The 26561-nt window shown below is 36.8% G+C and overlaps 1 protein-coding gene across 2 annotated transcripts in view; it reads left to right on the forward strand.

The window, feature by feature from the left end:
• Positions 1-408: 408 nt before the first annotated feature.
• Positions 409-26561, forward strand: part of DACH1 (dachshund family transcription factor 1) — a gene marked incomplete at its 3' end in the record, with an annotated part of 435140 nt that continues 408987 nt past the window's right edge. For both annotated transcript variants that reach the window (XM_079778550.1, XM_079778549.1), the window contains exon 1: positions 409-1528. In XM_079778550.1, the coding sequence (XP_079634676.1) occupies positions 690-1528 (839 nt within the window). In that variant the 5' untranslated portion in view covers positions 409-689. The remainder of the gene's footprint in view (positions 1529-26561) is intronic.

The raw sequence follows: 26561 nt of genomic DNA on the forward strand, positions 1-26561 counted from the left end.
CCCCCGCCCCTTCCCTCCTCCTTCGCTCCCCCCCCCCCCCCGCCCCCCGCGCTCCTCGCGCTCGCGGAGTCTCCGCTCCGAGTTCCTGGTTGGATAATTTGGGTTAATACTAGTGAGCGAGGTTTTTGCGGCTTCAAAGGGTATTTCAAGTTTCCGGAGCTCCTCCCCTCTGCACCGTGTGACAACAACAACTCGTCCAGCCGGCAGCCTGCACTTTTCAGCTCATTTTCTCTCTGTCATTCCCCTCTCAATCTTTGATCAATGTACTTGCCGGGGAGCACCCAAGTCCTCCGACCTCCTCCTTTCCACCTTCATCTTTAACTTTGTGCCAGAGCGGGACCCACACAACAACAGCCGACCCTCCCCGCCCGGCCCCCCTCTCACCCCTCCGCCCCCCCCAAACCAGCCCCCCGATCCCAGCCCCCGGAGAGGACTCGCATTTCGACTTGCGGGACACTTTTGCGCGTTCCTCTCCGGAGCGCCTCTCGCGCTCGCCCCTCCGGCGCTCGCTCTTTCTTCCCCTCACCTCCTTCTCTCCCTGGCCTCCCCGCTTCTCCCGGAGTTGCGGCTGCTGCCCGCCCGCCCCAGTTCCTTCTCTCCCTTCTCCCCCTCGCCCTCCCTGGGGTGTGTGGCAACTTTACCCCCCCCCTCCTCGCTTCTCCTCCTCCCGTTTCCCCTTCTATGTGGCCATGGCAGTGCCGGCGGCTTTGATCCCTCCAACCCAGCTGGTCCCCCCTCAGCCCCCGATCTCCACGTCGGCTTCCTCCTCCGGCACCACCACCTCCACCTCCTCGGCAACCTCGTCTCCGGCTCCGTCCATCGGGCCCCCGGCGTCCTCGGGGCCAACTCTGTTCCGGCCGGAGTCCATCGCTTCGGCGGCGGCGGCGGCGGCGGCCACAGGACCCTCCACCGGCGGCGGCGGCAGCGGAGGCGGCGGCGGCAGCGCTGGCAACGGAGGCGGCGGAGGCGGCGGCGGCGGCGGCGGCGGCGGCAGCAACTGCAACCCCAGCCTGGCGACCGCGGGCGGCGGCGGCATTAGCGCCGGCGGCTGCGGCGCCGCCAGCACCCCCATCCCCGCGAGCACCGGCAGCGGCGGCGGCGGCGGCAGCAGCAGCAGCAGCAGTAGCAGCAGCAGCAGCAGCAGCAGCAGCAGCAGTAGCAGCAGCAGCTGCGGCCCCCTCCCTGGGAAACCCGTGTACTCGACCCCGTCCCCAGTGGAAAACACCCCCCAGAATAATGAGTGCAAGATGGTGGATCTGAGGGGGGCAAAAGTGGCTTCGTTCACGGTGGAGGGCTGCGAGCTGATCTGCCTGCCCCAGGCTTTCGACCTGTTCCTGAAGCACTTGGTGGGGGGCTTGCACACGGTCTACACCAAGCTGAAGCGGCTGGAGATCACGCCGGTGGTGTGCAACGTGGAACAGGTTCGCATCCTGAGGGGACTGGGAGCCATCCAGCCCGGGGTGAACCGCTGCAAACTAATCTCCAGGAAGGACTTCGAGACCCTCTACAATGACTGCACCAACGCAAGGTAAAGGGGGGGCGGGGGGGCGCGGGGGAGCCTCCGCCACCCGGGGTCCCGTCCCACCCTCCTCCTCACCCTTCCCCAGCTCCTTTCCAGACGCCGCTCGCTCCGCGCGCCCGCGAGCCGCGCGCCCCGGCGAGTGCGGCCCTCCCCTCCCTGTCCTCGGGGCGGACCGGCCGCTGCTCCCGACCCTCCGAGAAGTTGCCCCCCTCACCCGGCCCAGATCTCGTTCTTCCCGCCGGGTCCGCCCCTTGTCCGCCTGCCCACAGGGACTTGGCTGCTGGGGTCCGCGGGAACCCCAAGCCTGGGGGCGGAGGGGATGGGAAGGAGGAGGACGGTGCCTTTCCGGGTGTCACAGTCCCTCCCTGGGCCGCCCCAGCGTCTGTGGTCCCCTTTGAGCGCGCGGCCCTGGTGTGCGCTCCCTCGGACCCGGGTTCCGCCGGGAGCCCAGGGACACCGGCGCGGGGCTCGTCTGCGGCGCCGAGTTGGTGTCCCGGGGGCGGGGGGAGGTCGTGCCCCTGCCAGGCAGGGTTCGGGCAGCGGGAAGACACGCTTTGGGTGAGGGGCCCCAAAGGGAGTCTCGGGAGGGGGCCACTTGGAGGTCGGGAGGGGAAGGACCGCGGAGGCCATGGGCCCAGGGCAGTCCCGAGGGACCCGCTGCGAGTTCAGCCCCAAACCCTGAGGGGAAGCCTGCCGAGGGGAGGGGTCTGTGTGCGCGCACGTGTGCGAGTGTCCGCGTGTGAGCGTGTGCGCGTGCAAAGTAGATAATACGTTTGCCCCGGGGCAGATGCAAGGGGACCAGCCGGTTTTCTTCCGTAAGGGGAGGTGACCGGGTGCCTGTGACTCTGGGAAGCTGAACTGGAGACGTGGGGAAGGAAGACCACAGCTCTCACGCTCCCCCTCGCTCGCTCTTTCTTTCTCAACAAACTGCCCTTTCTTTGCTTTCTTTTCTCTTTTCTCTTTTCTTTTCTTTTCTTTTCTTTTCTTTTCTTTTCTTTTCTTTTCTTTCTTTTTCTTCTTCTCTTCTCTTCTCTTCTCTTCTCTTCTCTTCTCTTCTCTTCTCTCTTCTCTCTTCTCTCTTCTCTCTTCTCTCTTCTCTCTTCTCTCTTCTCTCTTCTCTTCTTCTCTCTCTTAGATTTAAGGTTAGTAGCTCACGAATGAGCAGGTGCAGGCTTTGCGCTGGAATGCTCTTTGGATCTCTGTACTGGAGCCTGAGTGGTGGCTTCCCCATCCCAGCAAAGCGCGCGAATCCTGGAGGCCAGAGGACCGGGAGCCGGGCCAGACCAGTTTTATGCTAATGAACGCTCCCTGGGGGAGGATCTACCAAGAGGGGGCGGGAGTGGGGTAACTTGTCAGATTTCGGGGTAGAAATGGTCCTTTCCCCCAGCTTTCACGGTTCTCTTTGTCCCCACGGTTCGCTGCAGAGCAGAAAGTTCAGTTGTCAGGAGGAAAGCGGGTAGGGAAAGTTGGAGACCAGAAGCGGGAGCGTGAGAACTTCGCGCAGAATCTGCGCGGAGACTTCCAAATCCTCCCACTAAGTTTCAAGACCGGGAGAAGGAACGGAGCTTTACTCTTTCAGGGTGTGTGCCCCCAGTAGGACTAGGGAAACTGAGGTGGGAAGGAAAGAGGGGTAGGATGCGACCAGCACGAAACCGAGGTGGAAAAGCTCTTTAACTATTTCTTTCTTGATAGAAGACTCCTGGCTAGTGCCCCCGAAGGCTATAAGACGAAAAAGATCAACTCCGACTCAACCAACGTCCCATCCTAACCTAGCCAGAAACTTTTCGAGTTTCCTTACCATTATTTGCGTGGGGGGGAAATGGATGTGCGTCCGTGTTTTGAACCTTTATTTCAACTATTTTGGGGCGAATGCTCAGAGCGCGCGCGCGTGTTGACGTGCGCGTGTCCCAGAGTATGGACAGGTGGCAGTAAAGATTGAGGGGGGAATCTTGATTCACTACACGTCATTTACGGAGATAATTGGAGTCCTTGGACGTACAGAAGAGAACACATTTGCCAAAGATCCTTTGTTAGAACTATTAGAATCAGGGCAGAAAATTGTTCCGGAGTTGTTGTAAAGAATGCTAGCTGAAATTTGAAGCCAGTGAAGATACGATTGCTATAAAATTGTCTATTCTATCCAGTAAACGGTGAAGCGCTACTGTTTTTCTCTTCAGTAATCAAATCACTGTGCTCTGGAATCCTCTTTGTGTGTTTCTTACAGCATGCACTGTACTAGATAATTAATGGCCATTTCACGTAACACACAAAAGAAATTGCTAGAGAAAACTTCCTTCAATGACTGCAGTGTTATAATCAATGTAAAGCAGGTAGTGTTACACCTCTTACAGTTGTTCCCTTGTCGTTGTGTGTGGGTTTCTGAAATTTTTGCTTCGACTTTGAAATTGAAGTCCTCTCCATATGAATGGGGAATATTCTTAACGTTATTGGCAACATTTCTTAGTGTTTTTCTTTTTCTTTTTCTTTTTTTTTTTTCCCCCTGAGGTTAAAAATTGCTCCCTGGACTTTTAGAGCCAAGATAAGTTAACTCCAGTAGAACTGTTTATCCCTTCAAAAATATATTATCAGTACTCTAAATATGTTTCAATCACCTGGTCTTTCAATTCAATATGTTACTCTAAAACTCTACTTCAGGTTATTTTTAAATTATACATGGTAAGTTTGTTGAGTTACTATTGCATTTTGATCTTTTATCAACTACAAGAGTTGCTGAAACCCGTTAACCTTCGAAGATGTGTAATTGCAGATATCTACCTAGGTTTTCCTAACTCTGCCAATGACTAAGAAAAAAAAAACTTATCATTTAACTCTCTTTCACCAAAATATACTGTTTATAGTGTAATGCATTATTATTTTACATGATAATTACAAGTGCTATTGTCTTATTTCTTAACTATAAAAGTAATACCTAAAATATTTGGCATCTTGAATTTTAAAAACTAAAATTACTTGTTTTCATTCAAGTCTTTGCCTTTGCTATTAAGATCTTTTTTCATTCAGTTAGATATACTGTATTGATTTCTTTCATTCTGGTTTCTTTCTCCTCTGGCTACTTAAGAAACTACCTAAAGGAATAATTTATGCAGAGGATAAGAGAAATTGTGCAAAACGTCAAACTCTATAAAAATAGTATATGCATAGAATGTAAAAAACATGAAATCTTAGCACTTTCAGCTTTTTATAGAACATTATCTAATTATGTGTCTTGATAGCATTCAGATACCAGGGAATCTGAGGAACCAAAATTATGTTAAAGAAAAGAAAGGTTCAAAAACTTATTCAAAGTGGCTCAGTAAGTTAGTAACAAACCTTAGGATGGGTTTAATTTGCTTGGGGCTATTGCATCAGTATGCTGTCTATGAAAACTAGAATAAATGTTGGAGCCCTCTGTCATTACCACAAGGAGATGAAACAGAGACTATCACCTGCTTGATAGTAAAGCCAGAAGTAAGGTTCTCAAAACATGAAAGAAAATAGAAGGGAATATATTTAAAAGTTGTCAAAGGACTAAGTCTGACCTTGATCAGCTTCCTTCAATTATTATTTTTAAACTAAACACTAGTTGCATGAACTTGACTGTTGCAACAGAGGTCACTTAATTAACTGGTAAGCATTAAACAACAGCAAAAAAAGAAATTATGTACATGGTCAAGTCTCTGTAGGAGTCAGTCTCTTATTTATAGTTTTGGTTTAGGATGCAATTTTTCTGTGACTTCAGGTAATCAGAAGTGAATCTTCTTTATTTTATCTAAAATAATTATTTTATTTTATTTTTTTAGTATCGCCAGAAGATGATTTTGTCTCAAGATCTTTCAAACCAGATTGCGATTTTGGTACTATGTAGTCCTAGATTTGCAGAGTTTTAAACTTGAACAGAGATCCCAGTTAGTTTTATCAGACATTTTATATGCATATAACATATATCCACAAACAGTATTCTTTTGTCTTAAAAGTTAATACCATTCATAGACTGCATATCCAAAGACTTTGCAAGTCTTTTTTAGTTAAGTAGTAATATATGGATGCAATTTTAATGTAAGAAGTATAAAATACTTTCTAATTCTTGGCTCTATTTTTTTAATCAGTAGTTTTAATAAAGATGGCAGATGGAACCAGTCTATATTTAACACTTACCCCATTCATACTTTTCAATGCCATGCACTTATAAACTTATGCATTCACATAGAAAGTTTCAACACAAATACAGATTTACTTCTAACAGATAATTATATTACTTGGCACAGATAAATTTAAAAATTACTTCAAATGAAGAGAGACTGTGCTTTTGAAGTTTTTGTATTACAGTTGATTAATGGCTCCTATAAAGCCTAATGTTTCTTTTTATAACATTTCAAAAAGAAAATGGCATAATTAGAAGACTAAGGCCTAAACATAAAAGTTTGTTTGGTTCCACCACTTATTTCTGTATACATAAAAATGTTAGTAAATTATAATTTAATAACTAATATATATAAATAAAATCTAAGAATATTATAATTTAGGATTTACATTGTTCAGTCAAATTATATTACAAAATACAAATTCTTGAGTTATTTGGATAATGTCTTTCAAAACTGTTGTTTTTCTTGGAGTTAATCTCCAGTAATATTATAGTTATTATTATGAAAAGTGAACATAGAAGATGGTTTACTTTTGAACTGCACAGATTATTAGTTAATGTTCTGAGACACACTGTAATTTGCACATATGGTATTTTATTTTGTGAAGCTTCAAATACTTTTGTAGAATAAACTATATGACAAGGTTTTATAAAGAATTCCACTACATATTTTTTTTTGTATTTGCATTTAATACACAATTTTAACTCTTCATTTTTTAGTCCAAATTTGCTGTTATTTTTTGTTTAATGTACTACACTTCACAGAAGTTGCATATAAACTATTGAGGCCGATTTTAGCTACTCTCTTTTTGCCTCACTACCTCCCCCAACCTCCTGAGATGTGACATCCAATATTGATTAAAGTCTTGGCTGGATTTGAGCATATATCACTCTTCTTTTTGCTAATTTACCATGTGTGATTTACCTGCATACGAAAACATAATATGCTTTATTATTTTTCATTTGATGTTTTGTTTTCAAAATGTAAGTAGCATTTGTAAATTAGCTTAGTGTGGAACTAAGTAGTTGCTATTTTAGTAAGAATTTGTGTTTTAACTATTAAGTAGTATTATTTTATCTTTTCAAGTTATTCTAATAAATTGTTTCAGAGTTGCCTTTGTTAATCAAATGAAATAATAATTTAAGTTGCATTGTATTAAAAACATAGAACACAGGTATAACAAAATATAGTAAGAAATGAAACTCTCACAGGTTGTAAACTGTTGCTTTGAATCTTTGCCTGAAGAAATTCATTTGAAGTGTGCCTTCTAAATAGGTACAGGTAAGTCCAATAGATTTCACTAAACATTTTGATTTTAAGGCGTTTGTTAGTTGGTTCTCTAAAAAAGTTAAATGTTGCCTGGATTTTATCTCTCAAGGACTTCATTTTTAGATTGTTCACACAAACAAGTTATATCAAGTTATGTACCTTTGAATGACAAGAAATGTAAAAAATTGACATTAAGTTTTAGGTATTTAAGTATGCAATTAAGATAAAATTTATTATTTTATGTGTGAACTGTTACAAGAATAGAATGACCTTAGCAAGTGCCAGATGTGCCATTCTCTTAACTACTGAGTTACTGCATTGTGATTGGTTAGTTTCATATATGTGTGTGTGTGTGTGTGTGTGTGTGTGTGTGTGTGTGTGTGTATATATATATATATATATATATATATATATATATATACACACACACACATTAATACATACATATACATCCTTGTCTAAATGCTGCAGCATAAAAACCTTAGCTGACATTACATTACAAGTATATTTATATTTTAGGCTTTCAGTGCATTAAGAGCCTCTTTTCCATTATATTTGTTATGGTCAATAATTTATTTTTAATAAAGAAAACCCTGCATTAAAAACCTACCTCTGGAGTTCAGATAAGTAATATCAAAGGCTCTGATTTGCATAGATACATCTCAGGAATATCAGAGGCTCTGTGAGCCTAGCTTGTGCTCAAATTCCAGTCAAAAGTAGGTTTTTGATACATAGCTGCCTTTTAAAATAACTTTTAACGGCTGCTATTTGCTTTTTAGTATATGTCACAGTAGAGAAAACACTTTTATTAGAATAGTGCAGTTAGTTTACCAAATCATTTCTTTATCAAAGAGGAACACAAAGGATAGTATATCTGTATTTGGCCTAATAACCAGTTATTATTAGATTAATTGTGGGTCACTTCATGTTGATGCACCTGTTTACTTTGAGAGGTTTTGAGACTTTTAAGACTGTGTCTATTATTTCTTGTTCATGATTCACTTTATATTTAAAGGTGCAAATGACTGTGAATGGACTTTTTTCTCTGGTATAAATTAGTCAATTAAGCAATCAATGAAAGCTCATTCCTCCCCCCTACCCCCCAATTAATGATGGAACTAAAATTAGTGGAATAAAATAGCAGATAAATGTCATATAACATATAATATAATCACATATAGAAAATGACCCATATCACCACTTAATCCACATTCAGGAAGCTTAAACCAAGTGCATTTTATATTTCTTGTGTATTCTGATTTGGATTTTTAAGATAAGAGGATTCTAATTCATCCATTAAAAAATTCTTACATAGATTTTTCTAAGTTGGATATTGAAATGGCCAAGGATTGAATTTTGTTAAAGGTGTGGCACTGTTGCTTTTCTGAGTCAAATTAGGTTGGATTTGATCCAGGATATCAAGCTGGGATTCTTTTGCACATTTTAATGTACGTGACTTGAGTGAAAGTTGTCAAAGATAACTTACTAAACTGGAAAACTCACTATCTCATTATTTAAATGCTCTTGTATTTTGTTCTTATAAGTTTATTGAAATGTCAAAAACAATGCAACACAGCAACACACTGAATAGCCCATTGTTTAAAAAAAAAGTTTTAGAGAGTAATAATTAAAAAACAAAAAAGAGCTTAACTGAAGCATATAAAACGTATTATTAAATAAGATTAACACAATATCTGGGATGCATTGAGTATGTAGTGGGGGAAGTCAAAATTAATTACTGTGATTTGAAGAATATAAATTTAATTTAACTATAAGCAGACATATAATAATCTTGCAGTGGATTTTGAAGGTAGTATACATGTTTGACACAAAATTGGATATGCTTTTGAAGCATGATTTTTACAAAGCAATATTGAAAAAGGCAACAAAATAGATTAGATACTTTGGATTAATAACATTGAAGAATTGAGGAATATTTTCCTTTTCTTAAAATAAATGAAGAGGTAAAAAAAATATATTAAAAAGTGACAGTGTAACATCTTTAAATTTGTATGGTATCAAATGTTTCTAAATAATCAGACTATCCTTTCAGTCACAAAAGGAAAATAGGACTTTTCTTCAAGGGTAAACAAAATATATCAGAAAATAAAGAGTACTAGCTGGAAATAAATTATTTTATTGAAACATTTGGTAGCACTTATAGTAAATACCTGCTTATTCAGTTTAAGGAATACTGGTTATTTCTTAAGTAAAGGTAACAAAAAAAATCTCTAGAATATGCTAATTAACAAATGGTTTATTATATTTACTAGTACATACCAAACAGGTGAATTAAGTTGTTAAAATCTTAAACTGATTATATTGTGGAATTTTATTAATAGCAACAGTGAATTGCTGCCTATTCATAGCTTATATCTCAGAGACATTTTGTTTAGTTATGAACCAAGCAAATCTCTGAAGCTATAACAAATATTTGAACCTATCACAGCTCTGCTGAAATATATTGATATATTCAATAGCATTAATTCCTATTTTATATTTAAAATAGGAAGGTTAGGGAGAGGTGGGGGAGATAAGAGATCAATTAAAGGACTTGTATGCATGCATATAAGCATAACCAATGGATGCAAAACTCTGGGGGGTGAGGGCATATATGGGAGTGGGGTGCGGGGGGGGGGCAATGGTAAGATATGTACACATATAATACCTTAATAAAAAAATTGAAAAAAATAAATAAAATATAGTTTTTTTTTAGCTTAATTCTTGGAAATGATACTTGTTTCTTTAGTTAGTCAGTTTTTAGTTTAATAGTGCCTCTGGAGTTTAACTTTAATAACTTGGAGCACTTTTAATTGCCACACATTTTATACGAGGATGGATGTTCTTGTGTGTGCACCAAGTGTAAAATATCAGTATTTTAGAGATTTTTGTGATGACTATTTTTGTTTATATTGATCTTAGTCCATTTGTACTCTATGTATGTATGCTTAAATAATTATATCTTTGTTAGAAAAGCCTCTATATATGTATATATGTATTTGTATACACACACACTCACACACACAGACACACACACACATATTCTCACACTCACAGAGGCTTATAGGACGTAGGGCTAGCTGTGGGAAAATAATTTACCAATAAAATTGGCTTTAATTTTGCTTACTGCAATTCATTGAAATATAAAATAACATGGAAATCAGATTCTATTTGACTGATTGACAATGTAAAATATATTTAAAATTAATTTTATGGTAAAAGAAGTAATTTATACTTAAATATTTTAAAATATAATTATAATATACAGTGTTATAAGGTTAATAGGACAGTGACTTAAAACTTTTAGAAATTTTCCTAGACCTTTATTTTTATGATAACTAACATGTACTTTCAATTCTTTATGAAAAATACTTATATCTGAAAAGTGTTTTATTTGTGTGAAAATAGATATTAAACTACCAGGTACTATAAGCTGTACATTATTGAATGACATTTAATGTGCTAGATGTCATTGCTCCATTTCTTTTAGTGGTTTATTTCATTGCTGCTTGCACTTTAGAGCAAGCATATCTTTTAAAATCAGTGGATAAATGATAGGAAAACAATTTCATAACCTAAAAAAGAAATGATTGCTCTTCTAAAAGCTTCGCCATCAATGAGATGAGCTAGGAATGAGGTCAATGGGTTAATCTGCAGGTCTACATAAGGAGATGTGTATTACCACTTCTTGTAGTGGACTGTAATTGTCTTTGAAAACACCTGGTAGAGGTCCGGTCAAATTGAAATCAATTACTTTCTCAATCATTTCATGGCATTTGTCAAGTCATTACATCATTGGTGAAAGTGTAGGCATGTGTGCATATTTTTTTTTCCAAAGTAGAAAGAAGCCTATGAAACAGTAATTACTGAAAAGTTTCAAAGCTCATTTAAAGCATGTGGAATAAAAAATACTATATAAATTTGATGTAAAACATATTTGGTAGGAAGTTCGTCTTTGCATTTATATATCTAGTAAAAGCAAGCATATTTCACATTACTTTTTGCATCAACCGCTATGCACATATTTTAAAAGGAAAAAATATAACTAAAAATGGTTTCAAACTATATTATGACTTGTGAGCTCTGACACCTTTATTCTTACTCTCTAAGAACTCTCTGACAAGTGCGCATTATAATCAAAGATGAATATATGTCTGCTGTTCACTGATTTTTTTCTTCACACCATTGACAGTCCATGCAGATTTGAACTTGTAGCCAGGAAGAGTGCTTCCATGCTTCAAATTGCCAAAAGACCCCCAGGGATAGAAACTTGACCTGCTTTTATGAAACCATAGAATTACATTTATACAAGTTAACCCTTGGGAAAGGAATGAACTGATCCCAATTCAAACGTTAATATTGGAACCTTCTGGGTCAAATTTGATTTTTCTTTCTGTTAACACCTGTTTGGCTACCAAATTTTGCAAGTAGATATTCTTAAGAAGGTTAGAAAATATTATTCATGAATGACATTTTATGGTTAAACCGAAGTGCCATCAAAATTTTGTAGCTCTTCAGGTTTTTAGATGTCATTAAGATGTCACTTTTTTTTTTTAAACAAAATGCCCCACCTTTTAAATTTACATCCTAGAGGAAAGAAGTTTAAACATAAATTTGTGTAAATGCACATGAAAACATTGACTTTGTACTTTTAAAAATTAAGTTCTCTCCCCTGAAAAATCAGCCCAAATGTGGGAAGAAACCTTTTTTTTTTTTTTGAGGTATTGTTCCTGTGATAACATTTCAGAATAATGATTTTTATGTGAACATATTTAATTTTTCTTTTCTTTCAACATTTTAAATGGTTATATTTCTCATTTTATTTTTAGTTAGACCACCTGAAAGGGTTTTAGAATGTTCCCTTTTTGCCGCTAATAGTAACAAATGAAGGTGGTCATTGATAAATTGGATACATAAAAGCCATTTTTATTTTAGTTAGATTCACTTTAGTTATGTGAACTGGCCTACGTTGGAAAAGTGAAGTTAATCACATCTTCACAATAAAGAGGAATTTATGTATGTAATAGTGTGGTTAATTTCTGGAATGTCAAAATGCCATATCATATTTATACATGAGTGAATAACTAATATAAATGGGTAGGGTTATAATATCTTTTTGTTTACAACTGAAGGTATTAAAAGACCACCATTAAATTACAGAACCTACTTTTCCATATAGAATGACTTGCTTTCAATCTTATATATACAAAAACACTTCACAAAGGATAAAGCAACAGTCATGCGTATATACCCCCAATCAAATATATGCTGTTAAAATTAGGATGGTTAGCCTGGTCTGTGTGGATCAGTGGTTGAGCATTGACCTATGAAACAGAAAGTCACGGTTCAATTCCCAGTCAGGGCACATGCCCAGTTTGTGGGCTTCATCCCCAGTAGGGGTCATGCAGGAGGCAACCAATCAATGATTCTCTCTCATCAATGATGTTTCTATGTCTCACTTCCTCTCTGAAATCAATAAAAATACATTTAAAAAAATTATGGTTAAGTAATTCCTTACTTGAATTTTGGAATCAAGGTTAGCAAGTTCTTTTCCCAATTTAAAATTAGAAAGAATTTCAAAGACCTTTCACTTCATTTTTCACTTAACATGGATGAAACCATTTGGATAATTGGTTATTTCCCTAGGAGAAACAAACATAAAGATTCCTAATAAAATGGTTATAATAAATCAATTATTGGAGTAGAAAAAAAGCATTGACATTTTCTACCTTGCTTTGACACTTATTATTTAAATGAAGTTCAACATTAAATAATTTGTATGTGTCCTACAATCACCTTGATGCCATATTTATAAAATACCAATATTTGTTTAAGTATTTCACTTAATTTGAAAGTTTGCCTCAACTCGTTTCATGGTGATCTAAATGGCTATTGCTCTTCATTTCCTCTGACTGTGATGGAGGAAGGAAAAGAGTTAGGTCACATGACTCAACCACATAATGCTGTTCTTAAAAAGACTCTAGTGCAGGAAAGGCAACCTATTTTGACTTTTGTGATGGTGATAACATGAAGTTTCTGTGACCTCTTTTGTCTTCTGGTGGCACTTTGCAGCTCTATTTCTAATAATGATTGATGGTATACCACATGAACTGAAGAAAAAAAAAATCACCTTAAAACATCTTGCTGTAAAATGCATGGTAGAAGAAATAGAACTTTTATATTTTAGATACTTTTTTATAAGTAGAATAATCCTTAACATTGCACAGAATTCTACATTTAACAAAGGAAGCCTTCAGACACTAAACTAAATTTCATCTTCTTAAATATCTTTATCATCTAAGTTATCCTCATAATAATCCTCTTTTTGTTTTGTAGCTAATGAAATTGTGCATGAGATAGAAACACTTCATTATGAGGTTTACCTGTAAAGATTGAGCCAAAAGAGACCAAACTAGATTTGTGAGCTGTTGATATTAAATGAATCTCCCAAATTCAACAGTGTGAAAATATAATTTATTTTTCTTAAAGTATTTTATTTCAGGTTCAGGAAATAAAATGAAAATGGAGAAAATATCTTTACTCTTTCTTTTGGGGTGTGGGTTAAATAAGGGCCCATGACAGGGATGCTGTTTGTTTTTCACAAAAGTTGTTTGTGATTTCAGGTACTCTTGGGAAATCTCTGGATCAGATTCACATCTGTTCCTGTCAAAGTGGGTGCTAAGATACCGGTCACCCAGCAACCATGTCCAAGAGGGAATTGGGCCGATAATAACTTCAAAAAGGAATGACAGATGCTAGATTAGGATGAAAGACAAAACGCATGAAAAATGAGCTTGTTAGAGTAAAAAAATTGTTCAAGCACCTTTATGCAAATTAAATGAATATTGAATATTTGCATGCAGTAATTTCTACTTTTCATTTGATTGAAAAGAATAGAATAGTGCATTGAAACTCACAGATATGACTACTATCTTTTGTACTAACCAACATACAAAGCCAAATCTCATTTTTAAAAAAATCAGATTAGCCACCTGGGTTCTTATATCTCTGCTCAGTATGTTAACAATGTTTCTCTTAGAACAGTGGTACTCTTTGGGACAAGTTGGCTTATCTAATTTTTTTCATAAACAGTCTAGTGTGAACTAAGATTATTTTAGATGAATATAAACCCATTTCTGGAGAAAGCATTTTAAAAGTAACCTTATCCTATTGTCCTTGAAACTGGTGAATGTACATTAATAAAAGATCACTCAGGATGAGCTCACACCAAAGGCCCAGGCTCCTCACTGACTGGTTAAATAACAGTGCGTTAAAGTAAGGCAGGGTGGCGTATCCGAAATGAAAAGTAGACAGAAAGGTCTCTTCAAAATTTAAGATGCTTTTGGATACACTGCTAGTTTTTCTATTGACTAGTTCACATACTAATCAGGATGTAGAAGGGCCTGATAAAATGTAGTGATTGAGAGAGGTTTCTGAGTCTTGGTTTAGCAATGTCTAATGTGGTCACGTAGAGAAATTGATTTTCCTCAGAAATTAATTAATTTTTCATATCGCCCTAAGCTGCAGTTAAAAAGAGTGCATACTTGTCTGTTTTCTTCCAGAAATATTGCCTAATCATATTAATACCATTGCCCCAAGGATGAAAAGATAATTGTACAAATGCATTTGGAAATATGTATCACTGAGTATTTATGATTAAATTATGCAAATGACCCAGCTCTCATCCTTTCCAGACCCAGATTGTCTAATTAGGATTGATATGCTGAATGGATGTTCCAGAATTTGAATACAAGCATGTCCAAAGAGCAGAAAATTGGAAATGACAAGGCTGCAACCCAAAGAAAAGTGTCTTTCCTTTCTAGACTTTGTTAATGTGCTGTTAGCAGTTGAGGGTTTTTCCCTCCCTTTGGCTGTTTTGTGACTCATATGTCCTTATTAGAAACAAGTATGCAAAATGAATTGAACTTTAGCAAATAGCATTTCATTTCTATTTGGTGCTTATTTAGAAATAATAATCCCCTGGGCATTCAAAAGAACATCACTATTAAGTTGCTTCAAACAATGTAAACTTACCCTTAATTGACTTAAAAAAAAACTTCCTCAGAGTTAGTATTATAGCTTTATTTCAAAGCTAGCTCTCCAAACTTAATGCTATAGCAATGCAGTATTTTAAAAAGAATATGCTTCTTAAATCTACAGTGCATTCATTTATTCATTCATTCATTTACTTAAATGCCTACCTCCTTATATTTGGAGAAAACTGTTTAAGCAACCATTTTGATTAGGAAAAAAAAAAGCAGCACTTTAAATGTAACAATGTTTGAGCTTTAGGTCCTCAGCAGGCTTTCTCCCTCACTGATTACACTCATTCATCTTAGATGGAGGGGTGGTGGTGAGGAGCTAGGAAGGGACTGAACTGTCAGGACTCCAGCCTTTGTTAAGCAGCGGGTAGTCACTGCCTCTGAACTCCCTGGCTCCTGCTTTCCATCTGCAGGATGATGGATTGCTATGTTTAATACATTTCAGCTTTTGTCTGTCATAGTGCGGACAGACAGTACTATCAGTGATTTCAACAGTGATTAGGGAACCATTTCAAACCACTCCTATTGGCCAGACAGCTTCCAGGAATGTCTGGTGAAACACACTCATTGGCACTCCGGCCATGTAAATGTGTAGCTTAACTACACATTGTACAATCACTGTTTAAACCAGTGCAGAAAGCCCACTGAGAGTTTTGCTAGACTACATATTCATTTTAGGACAAAATTACACGGGACAACATTCTAAGAACATTTTGGGTCTCAAACTAAAATATGCATCCCCAGTGGTCCCAAGTGAAGATAAATGTGTATTCTTTAAAGAGTAACAGCATGTGCTTACTGGGAGGATTGTATTCCACAGATTATGATGTAAGTTGTTGCTATACTCTTCAACACCGAAGAGTATCTTCATCTAGCGACACTGGGAAGCTAGAATGTGAGGACTATGTTAAAGCAATAAGACATGACAGGGCATGTGCCATGCTGGGATTTGCTGAGCGGTGGGGGCTTTGTGGCTCACAGATCCAAAGAGTGAATGATTTCAACAATCAGGAAACCACTATCTACCAGCTCAATATTTTCCCTGGAGTGTCTCATCCTATTTATAAAACTGGTGCAAAGGAAATACCATTAACTAAAAGGAAAGATTCTTTTAAGCCATCAGTAACATAGGCAAAGTTTTATTTGGAAAATTAGATTTACATGTAAGTAAGCTGAATTTTACTAATAGCTATTATCTTGCACCAAATGTAATGTAAGTTATAACTTAAATTTTAAAATGTACTATAAACATGGAGTTTTCACTTTCTTAACAGGCAATTATCAAAATACTAATTTAGCCAAAGTTTTGAGGCAAAAATATAAGTCAGAAGAAGCTATTTGCATTAATAGGAAAGACTAAATACAAAGTTTAGTAAACAGCAAAGATCTGACAAGAATAAGAACTCTAGATCCCAGATTTTATTTTTCCTTGTTGATATGGTTCTTACACTGCAAAATTTTCAGCTAAGATCTTTTCAGTAAAGGTCTTGTTTTAAATATGTCATTACAAATATACAAACACACACATCACAGCACAAATATACAAGTAAACACACATTGTATTTCTTTTGAACCAGTTCAGTAGTTAAACCTGTTGGCGGTTTGACACTGCTGATTTAGTAATAAGGACAGGTGGTGCTATGCCTCCTGGGAGAGTTATAAAAACATTCATATATTTTGCAGATTATCTTGTTCTTTGTTATATTTTAAGGCTTGTCTTACTGAAACAGTGCTCAGCTTAAAAATTGTGTATTCATTCAGCATATGGTAAAGGAATCATTTTTCAGAGTAAATCAAAGGTACAGCTCGCAGTATACTTCTGAACAGAAATTATATAACTGGGCTTAATTAATCTGGACTTTTAATCAAAGCTATTCATAATTTATATAGCACATGTAGGGTGAAATAATGCACTACCCCTCAACATTTTTGTACACATAATCATTCTAATGTGTGCTTGTCAAATCTCTAGTTGTAGAATATTGCATACTCATTTATTGCCTCCATAGTGTGGGTAGGGTGCAGGCAAGGAGGTGGCCGAAGGATAAGGTATGGGGGGTAGCTATTAGCAGGCAGCATTCCCTGAAGTCACTGAGAGGTGTGGAATTTCTGTTAAGTCAAGGGGAAATGTATGGCTGAGACCATTAGCGTTAAGGTTGCTGGCTTTGAGCTCTCAGGAGCAGATGAAATGGAAAGAAGAGGAGGTATTGAGTGAATATTCTAAAGTAGAACTATTGCATGGATTGACCAGACCTTAGCCTGCTACATTTCTCCCCTTAACTATTAATAAATTTTAAGGAATTAGTTGACAGTAGAAACTTAGGATAAAGAACCTGGCTGAAAGATAGACCTTAAAAATAGGAAAGGGGTGCTTATACTATATAAATGCTATAGATATTTCCCCCGATCTTATAGAAAGTACAAGTGTTTGCCCATAGGTGAATATGTTTGGGCTGTTCAGAATTGGATCTTTTGTAACATTGGGAGTGTAAGTGTGTGTGAGTGTGAGCACATGCATCCATTTATACACTGTAGGTTGCCAACTCTTGTTATACACATTGTTGTTCTTATGTTTAAACACCATAATTACAAAGTAATACAAGTCATTCATCTTACTGTGGTTAAATAAAGAAAAAAAAATGTGCTAGAAACTAAATGAGCGACCTTACTGTCTGGAAATGTTTCCGAGTGAAGGAATAGTAGAATCCCTTTTAATCTACCCCATCCGTCCCTAGCCACAGTGTGAGTGTGCTGGCTTCCACATGTGTGCATAGCACCTCTAGTCTTAGTGTCTGGCCATTCCTGTTTGGTACATCCATAGACGGGGGGAAAGAAGGAGTCAGGCCAGCAGGTTCAACTTCTTATTTCTCAGTAGCTTCCTATAATGATTCCTCCTCTAATGAGGTGAATTACTACTGCATGAAAAAAAAAAGAGAGAGAAAAAAGGGTTTTGGCCATCTTAGCTAATAAATCACATTGACTGCATGGTTGATCAGATCAATTGTGCATAAATCAGTGCCTTAAAGAGTCTTAAACTAAGATTCTACCAAAGACCAATCGATCCACCAGCTTGTTTAAAGGCATGGTCTCTTGCCCATAGCAAACTGAACAGGAGCCCACAATATTGAGATTGTTAATATGCTGTCAGATGTTGAAATGAATGTTTTAAGATCTCAGAGGCATGGCTGTGATGAGTAAAGAAGTTGTGACTGTGTTGAGTCAACCGATATATTTTTGTCTTCTCTGAATCACTATTGTTAGGTTAGCAAGAAAATTTAATTCTCAATACATATACGAAAACTCAATTTTGAAATCTTTATCCACAAGTCTAATTTTTGGGAATTGTTTCCCACAAAAATATCATTAAGTTATTTCAAAAAGAGATTGGCATGACTATCCATGAGAAGTATTTTATTGCCACAGTAGCTGTAGATTTGAGATTTGCTAGTCTTTAGATGATTTGGAGTCATGAGAACAATCAGGAAATTTGATTTCTAGTTTTGACTATATTACTTACTATCTGAGGGATGTTGAATTAGTCAACTGGAACCTCCATATTCTCAAATGTAAAATGGGGATAATACAGATGACTTTTCTATTTATTTAAAAAGAAGGTTGTGAGGATAGGAATGTGATAATAGTTATTTGAAAGCACGTCAGAAATGGTAAGGTCCTTTTCAAGAGTTGTTATCTGTTTAGAATTCCCAATTACTTTAAAAAATTGAGATATAATCTACATATAAAATTATGTAAGTTTAAGGTGTACAATTATATACTTCAAAGTTGCTAAGAAACTACATCTTAAATGGGCTTGCTCAATTATGCTTTCAAACTCCTTTTACCAGAGCAGCATACAAAAACATAAAGAAAATCTATTTTGGTTCTTGCTATCACCTTTTTGTCTTCTTTCTAAAGAAGTAACACTGAAATCATGACAATTAAAAAAAGAATTTGTGACTTTCTGTAAAATTATGTACTTTTATAAATAGAATATTTATTAAAATTTTATTTGTATTATCTTTAAAAATATTATGAATAACAGGTTAACATCATTAAATATTTGAAAAGCAAGACAGGATAAAATATAGCCATAGCATATGCAAAGGAAATATTTTACTTTGGGGAGAATGGCATTCAATATCTATAGTAACTACTATGCAATTCTGTATGAAAGAAGGGGATTTTATAGAAGTTTAAATCAGGTATTGAATCTTTGATTTCCTTTTAAGTTGGCTAGAACATTTTATTATGGTTAAGTCTCTAAGGATCTTCTTAAATTAAATACATAATTTATAAATATTCCCTACCAAGTATCTCAAAATCCCCAAAATAATTATTTTCTGTAGTCTCCTGTTTTGAAAATAAATTTAGGATAGGCATTCAAGCATCTTAACATAAAATTTGTTGTCTGCCAAATATTTTTTGAACTCATCAATATAATATAATGTTCTCTCTTTCAGAATACTATTGTTCTGCCATTGTCTGTTGATTTATGACAATGTCTTGACATTTTTGTAAGTTATGAAACACACATTGTTTCTCCCTTGTTATATTGTGAAATTTAGTAGGTTGTTGAAATTGGATCTGATTGATTTTCTCTTTGGCATTTGTCTACAAAAGCATCTCATGTCTGAAATTCACCAGAGGAGGGGAAATCCAGGTGGATTTCCTTTGTTACATTTTCCTTTATGTATCTGCAGTCTTGAAATATTTGTGACCTGCTGTTAACAGTTTTAAATGTAACTATTGAGATGCTTGCTGATAGAAGATGGTCTGGCTATTTTTTGAGCTCATCAATTAATTTTAAAACTGGAATGAATTTAATTTCTGGTGATTAATATTACTTCCCTGGGATTATTATAGAGTATTATCTTGTACTATTCTCGTTAAAACTAAAACTATCAGGTACTTTTTGGCACATAGTAGGCACTCATTTTAAGTATAATTGATTCATAACAATTTGTATATTATTGGATTATATTGATATTCTTATGAGGTTCTTAATTTTAGAGCATTTTGGTTATGACCAATAAATTAAAACATTAATAGAAATACATGGTTTAGGTTTTTATGTAGAAATAAAAAATAAAAATGTATTTAATATTAGTGCTTAAGTATAATATAAGCTATCTTTAATTCCTGAATGTATCCCATATTTTTGTAGTAGTTTAATATTTAAACTTTGTGGATGTTCATGCACCTATAATTTTGAGATTTTATGTCTATTTCAATTATTATTAAGGTTTACCTATCTGATTAATTGTGAAAGGTCACCAATTATATAATTTTTGAAGAACCTAAACTTTTGAATTGAATAGACAGAACAAAAATAATAGTATATACATTTGCAGTTTAAAACATCACCAACGGTAATAAGAATTATAGCTACTAATATTAGTGATTTTTATTAGCTAGAGTTAAGTATCTTCAAATGTTATATCTTTAACGCCATATAATACTCATAAGAGGTAGGTTCTACCTGCTTTTAAAGACGATAAGGGCACTGAGAATCACAGCAGTTAATTAACTTGCCCATAGTTACACAGCTAGTACATGGCAACTGAAGGGAATTGAAGATTATAAATTGTTTGGAAATAATAATACAAATGTCTTAAAATATATAAGATGTACTTGTGCATTCTGTGTCTATAGCAATTTACTAGTTTTATGGGAAAACTTCAATAATGGTTATAGTTCTAAGATTTTTAGAAACATTTTTACATAAAAGATATAGAGCAAGCTAATTGTAAGTTATTTCTTTATAGGAAATACAGAAGTGACATTAAATTTTATATCCATTAGCTCTGTAGATTAATTTTTATCGGCTCTTTAATTCCATGAGAGTAGCCTAATTGTATGTCCCTCCAAGTACAAAAGTATATCCTCTCACTTCCTTTTTTTATTCCTTAAATCTTGTTTCAGTGTATTTTAAAAAAACTTACATTTATCAACATTGAAGGAACTCTTACCACACAATAAACCATACAGATAAGGTCAAATCTTGCTCATGAGATAAAATTTGAAATAAGTACAGTGTTACTTTATTAGACATTCATATCTTTAGATCAATGGTTATTGTTGGGGAGAAAGTCATTTATAAGTGTTATAATCTATTGAAATTCCTGTCTTCTCTTGGTAGATTCTAATTTACTTTCCATGCCTATTTTACAGTTCCACCTGAATAGCATTGTCAGAGTAAGCCACTCATATTATTGAGATGTTAGCATTCCTAATTAATAATAAAAAAAACACGTTATTTTTAAAAGCTTGAAAACCATTTATATGGGTGTATAATTGGAATTTAAACATTATTTGTATAGTAGATAAAGCCTTCTATAGGCAGAGTTTGTAACATAAACTTCCCAGTTTTTACACTGGGAAGTAGCCTTGGAATGTTCTGGGTAGGATCTGTTTTTCTTCACATGTTCTTGGAATAAGCGTCATTATCCCATCTCAATTACCCACCAGGTAGTTTGTCATTCTTTTTGATGTCTTTAGATCTTTTCTTTCTAATTTCTTTTTTCACAGCAGAAACGGTACTTTGATATTTTGGCGTCCTCATACTCCATAGGAAGAACTGTTGTTTATCAGATCAGCACATTTCTGTGATGTGCAAGTTCCTTGGTAGGGTAGGTGCATCATTTTTTTCATTTGGGTTTATTCACTTTAATCAGGTGTGGGAAATGGTGTTTGTTTTACCAGGTAATTATTATGTGGGGAAAACAATGGAACTCTTGTTCCAGGATATCTTCACTTAAGGTAAGAAGTTAACTGTGGTAGAGCTAAATATTTTTGTGTTTTTTGTTTTGTTTTTCTGTTCCTCTTTAGTGTCTCATCAAAGTCTTAGGTAAGCGATAGTTGGCATAAACCAGGAACTAAAGGGTATCATTTCGTACTAATTAAGGAAAGAAGTAGAGAGTTTCTATATACTATGTATCAGTGATTTCTGTTTCTTAAATGGCAGTTTGCTGAGTGACGTCCACATGTGGAAAAAGTGGGATGTGCCTTGACATTTCTAAAGTTTTATGCCGATTCATAACTGAGCCTCTCAGTGGGCTCATGGCAGCGCTTTTCCGTGGCCTGTCTCCCACCCCTGCCTTGGGCGCCTGTCCAGGATGGTTGGAACTATTTACTCACAACCTATGTCATTCCAAACTGACAATATTCTGTGAAGTGAAGTACATTTTTAAGGAAACCTCAGTATTTCTACTTTGGGATGATAATTTTAAGTACACCAGAATCACTCAGTTTTAAATTCTATTAGCTCATGCTCTTGGGAGTCTCAGAACATTCCTTCTTCCTTTGTGACGCTCAGTGCTGAGATTCCGGTGAGGGCCTCTTCCATGGAAAAATGAGGATGCACTGAAGGGAACAGCACTGTTTTCAGTTCCTCTAGAGAACGCTGTCTGGTAGATCTGGCGTTGTCCCTTTTTCCTCCTATGAAATTGGATTCTTTGCATTCATGACTTCCCTGGGGCAACAGGTGCACTTCTTTTGCAAATAGTATGCTCATATAAGTGCTTGCACGAAATAAATGTACCAGGTTTAAGCAATGGGCTAAGCTTACTGTAACCTTCACGATAAACACATCTTTCTAAATGGCCTTCACACAATGCATGGTCCATGCACATTTTCGTTGTTTCAACACACCGTACGACTGCATCAAAGAGCACTGCAGTTGTGTTTTGAACTGAACTCTTACCTACACTTGTATATGGCTAATAACCAAGAAAAGCTTTTTGAGGAAATGCAAATTTCACTGCCATGTGAAAAATGTGGAATTTAGAATATTGTTGTTTTTTAAAATAGAATCGAGTCCTAGAAGCATCATTGCTTTATTTTAAATCACTTTCAGGTAATAGAGAGCAGTTAAGAAGGAGTCACACATGCCTTTCATAATGTAGAGGTTTCCATATTGGAATGATAGAAGCACTCCTAGTCCACTAACTGTGAAATGTGATTGAAAATTAAGATTCCTCTGAATGAGCTGTGTCTCACATGAGCACTGACCCTGTTGCTCTACCAAGACACCCAGAAGTCTTTAACAAGTCAGAGAATATAGATAGATAGCTTCTGTTTGGGAAATCGTTTTTCAGCTAGTTATTAATCATGGTAAGTAAATTGTAGGAGAAATATTTCAAAATTTTACTCGGGATGTTAGGTATTTAGGTGTCTCCTGTTTTATTTTTTCTGTTCTATTCTTATCTCCACTAACATTTCCTTATAATTCTTCAGTTCTTCACCGTCTTATTTTCAACTCTCCTTGCAATTCCTCCACTCCTCACTTTACTCCGCTATCAGTGTCCATTATAAAATGTGCACTATGGGGTGATCCTTCCTATTCTTTTATCAGTGTCATTTGTGTGTGTGTGTGTGTGTGTGTGTGTGTGTGCACTTACGGTATACCAGGCAGTAAATTGAGTATATCTCTTAATCTGATTTAATCCTCACAATAGTCCCATCTCCATTTTACAAAGGAGGATACTGAGTTACAGAGAAGCTAAACAAATCATCCACGGCAATAGGCGTTAAATGAGGAGGTTAGCCCGGGGATCCCGAATCCAAATTCTATACTCCTAACTCCTACCCTGTACCACTACTATTTAACTACCTCCCTGGACGCTTACCCTAAGGGGAGATGCACAAATCCACAGGAGCTTCAGTTTTCTCACTCGACAGTCAGAAGGCTAACACCTAACCAACAAGAGGAGGATTTAAGGGAAGGGGATTGAAAAGTTAAAGTTAGATGATGTTGAAATCACAAACTACATAGAGGTTAGTAGGAATTCAGTCAATGTCCTTTGCCATTTCCCTGTCCTCCAGGTCACATTTGGGAAAGAGAAGTCAAAAAGTAATACTGAAAGTCAGTCATGGTGCCCGGCGCCCTGGCCCCAGTCTACAGTGGCCTTAGAAAGCTGTGTGTTGTTTCCCTATTCCTAGACCATCCAGTCCTCCTCAGCAGCAATACCTGTTTGGCTCTAATGTCACAAACAGATGTGTTTGTTTAAATGAGACAAGCACCATCCAAAGCAGACTTACGGCTGGCAGCTGTAACTCAATTTACTTTTCAGCTACATTTCACAGTTTGTTCATGGTGAGAAGTGTTTCTATTCAGTGTCCTTCCAGTGGACTAAGGAAAATGAGCAGACTAAGGAAAATGAACTGACCAAGAGCTTAAACTTTTGGGTTTTGCTAGAGATAAAATTAAAAAAGGAATTGCTTCCACAGTAGCAAACCAGGAGAAATATGTTTTTAACTTTCTATTTTGAGTCGCTGTACCATACATGTGAATATTAAATTATTATATTAATGCTATCAGAAATCTGGGAGGAAAATATACATAAAAGGCAAGTTTAGAAGACAACAAATAATAAGTGGTTCAATATTTACAACATTTTTCTAGCTAAAATCTTGTGGTTTCATGCCATTCACATATTTTGGGTTTTATAAAATATTATGGCTATCTGGCAAATGAAGACCTTCCTTAGGAAAATTACCCTTATAGGCTTCTAAAACATACTGTGCAATACTTCCTTGGTGTGTAAAACAATTTTACACATGCTCTTTATCTTTTTAAGACAAAGGAAAGCAACAAAGCCTTCCTTCAAGTCCATAAATCTTATCTCTCTTGAAATCCAAGCTTAAAGACTTGAACATGAAGAAAATTAAAATCAAATTTATCTGTTCAGATAGTGGTGTGGCCTTTAGAACTTCACTGTGTTCTTTCTACATTTTATTCCCTTGCTCTTTTTTTCATTTTATCATTTACTTCACCTTTTATTTTGCATTTTGCATCTTTCATTGTTATCCTAATTTTGTAGTTTTAGCAAGTTAATGAATTTAAGGGTTCTGAAATTACAACTAACTAAGCAGACGTATGTGCAAATGCCCAAGATGATAATTTTTTTAAAGGCCCATGCTATGTCCCAGGGATTCCAGGTTGGCCTGGCTGGAGTTTGGGATGTATCTATTAAGCAGGGGTGAGAGAATGAGCTGGAAATATAGACAATGGCAAGCCCAGGAAGAGCTCTATGTGACAGGATTAAGGAATTTGAACATAACATGGTGGATGATGAAAAAAATCACTGGAAAATATTTTTCTATTGGAAGATTCTTAATTGGAGGAGTGATATGATTGGATTTGTGTTTTGAATAGGTAATTGTGACCCTCATGGGGGTGAATTACTAACATTTTAAATAGAGACTTTATTATAGTAATCCAATTTGAAATAACTATGACTTTAGTTTAAGGCAGCAGTAATGGGGATTGAGTGACACAAGACAAACAATAAAACAAACAGAGGAGAAATTAACTTACAGCGGAGTTAGTGAGGTGTTTGGGCTGGGGTAGGGGAGTGAGTGGAGAGTAACTTTGTAGTGTTTCATGAGCACAGTGTCAGTCCTAAGACCGCAAGGAGAAAGTCCAGTGAATATAAGTAATTCCATTTCGAAGGCTTTGAGTTCCAGATGCCAGGGATGTCAGAAACACGTATCTGGGATTCAAAGGAAAAATCAGGACAGGAGCCAGAGATTTTGGTGTGAATTTTTGAAGAAATTGTGAGGAGAGAGTTAGAGCTGTGGGTTGTGGCCATAAAATCGTAAATGGGATTTCCAGAAAGATTTGACAGTTACTCTATGAATTCATAAAGTTTTAATAATTTCTCTATGTTAAAAACACTGCTTTAGTGTCTTCTAGTTTCAAAGAACTTTTGGAAAGCCACATATCAATTTTTCCAAGAAAAATATTCTTAATTCACAGAGGTGAAACATTATCTTCCCATTATGAATTATTCAAAGTTAAATGGAAGTCAAAGATAGAGACTTGCAGGGAGCAGGTTTCCTATGTTGCTGAGTCATGACTGGGACTCTAAGAAATACCTTTATTGTGTTTGATTCTGAGCTTGTGATAATAACTGGTGTCAAAAGATGAGAACATTCTGCACTGGAATTTAAAAAATACCTTTGATTAAAAATGAAAGCTCTGTTAACAGAGTTCACCTTAAACTCTAGGCTGACCTTTTAGTAGGAAAGCTGCTGTAAACCTCAAAGGTAGGCTCCATCCATGGGAGGCAGCAGCAGATTTAGTGAGCTTATGGGCTGACCCTTGGTGATTTAATCCAGTACTAGAATGTAGGACAAGTGTTAAGGACTGTGCTTTAAAAATCAACATTAACAATTAGCTACAGCAAATGAATATCATGATACTATTTAAAAAGTAAGAGATTGATCTAATGAAAATTAATCTCAACATTAACAAATTAAAATTGCTTCAGAATTAGTTTTTAACTCCATATTCTCAGACCACATGGCTTATAAATAATAATGCACTTTGGTTTTGGTGACATGATTTTTTTTCAAGGAATTTATCTAACCTTAAATATTCTATCTAATTTTTAGAGTCTGTATAAGAGAAAGACTTTTCTTCACTAAATTAGTGAGTTTTTGTATGCACAAATGTCTTTGTTTAATGAGATAACATCCTATCTAATAGAGAGGGGATATGCTAATTGACCATCACACCTTCACAAAGATGGCGGCGCCCACAGCCAAAATGAGGGAATATGCTAATTGACTGCCATGCCCTCA

This window comes from Cnephaeus nilssonii (assembly GCF_951640355.1).
Source record: "Cnephaeus nilssonii genome assembly, chromosome: 8".
Taxonomy (NCBI): Eukaryota; Metazoa; Chordata; class Mammalia; order Chiroptera; family Vespertilionidae; genus Cnephaeus; species Cnephaeus nilssonii.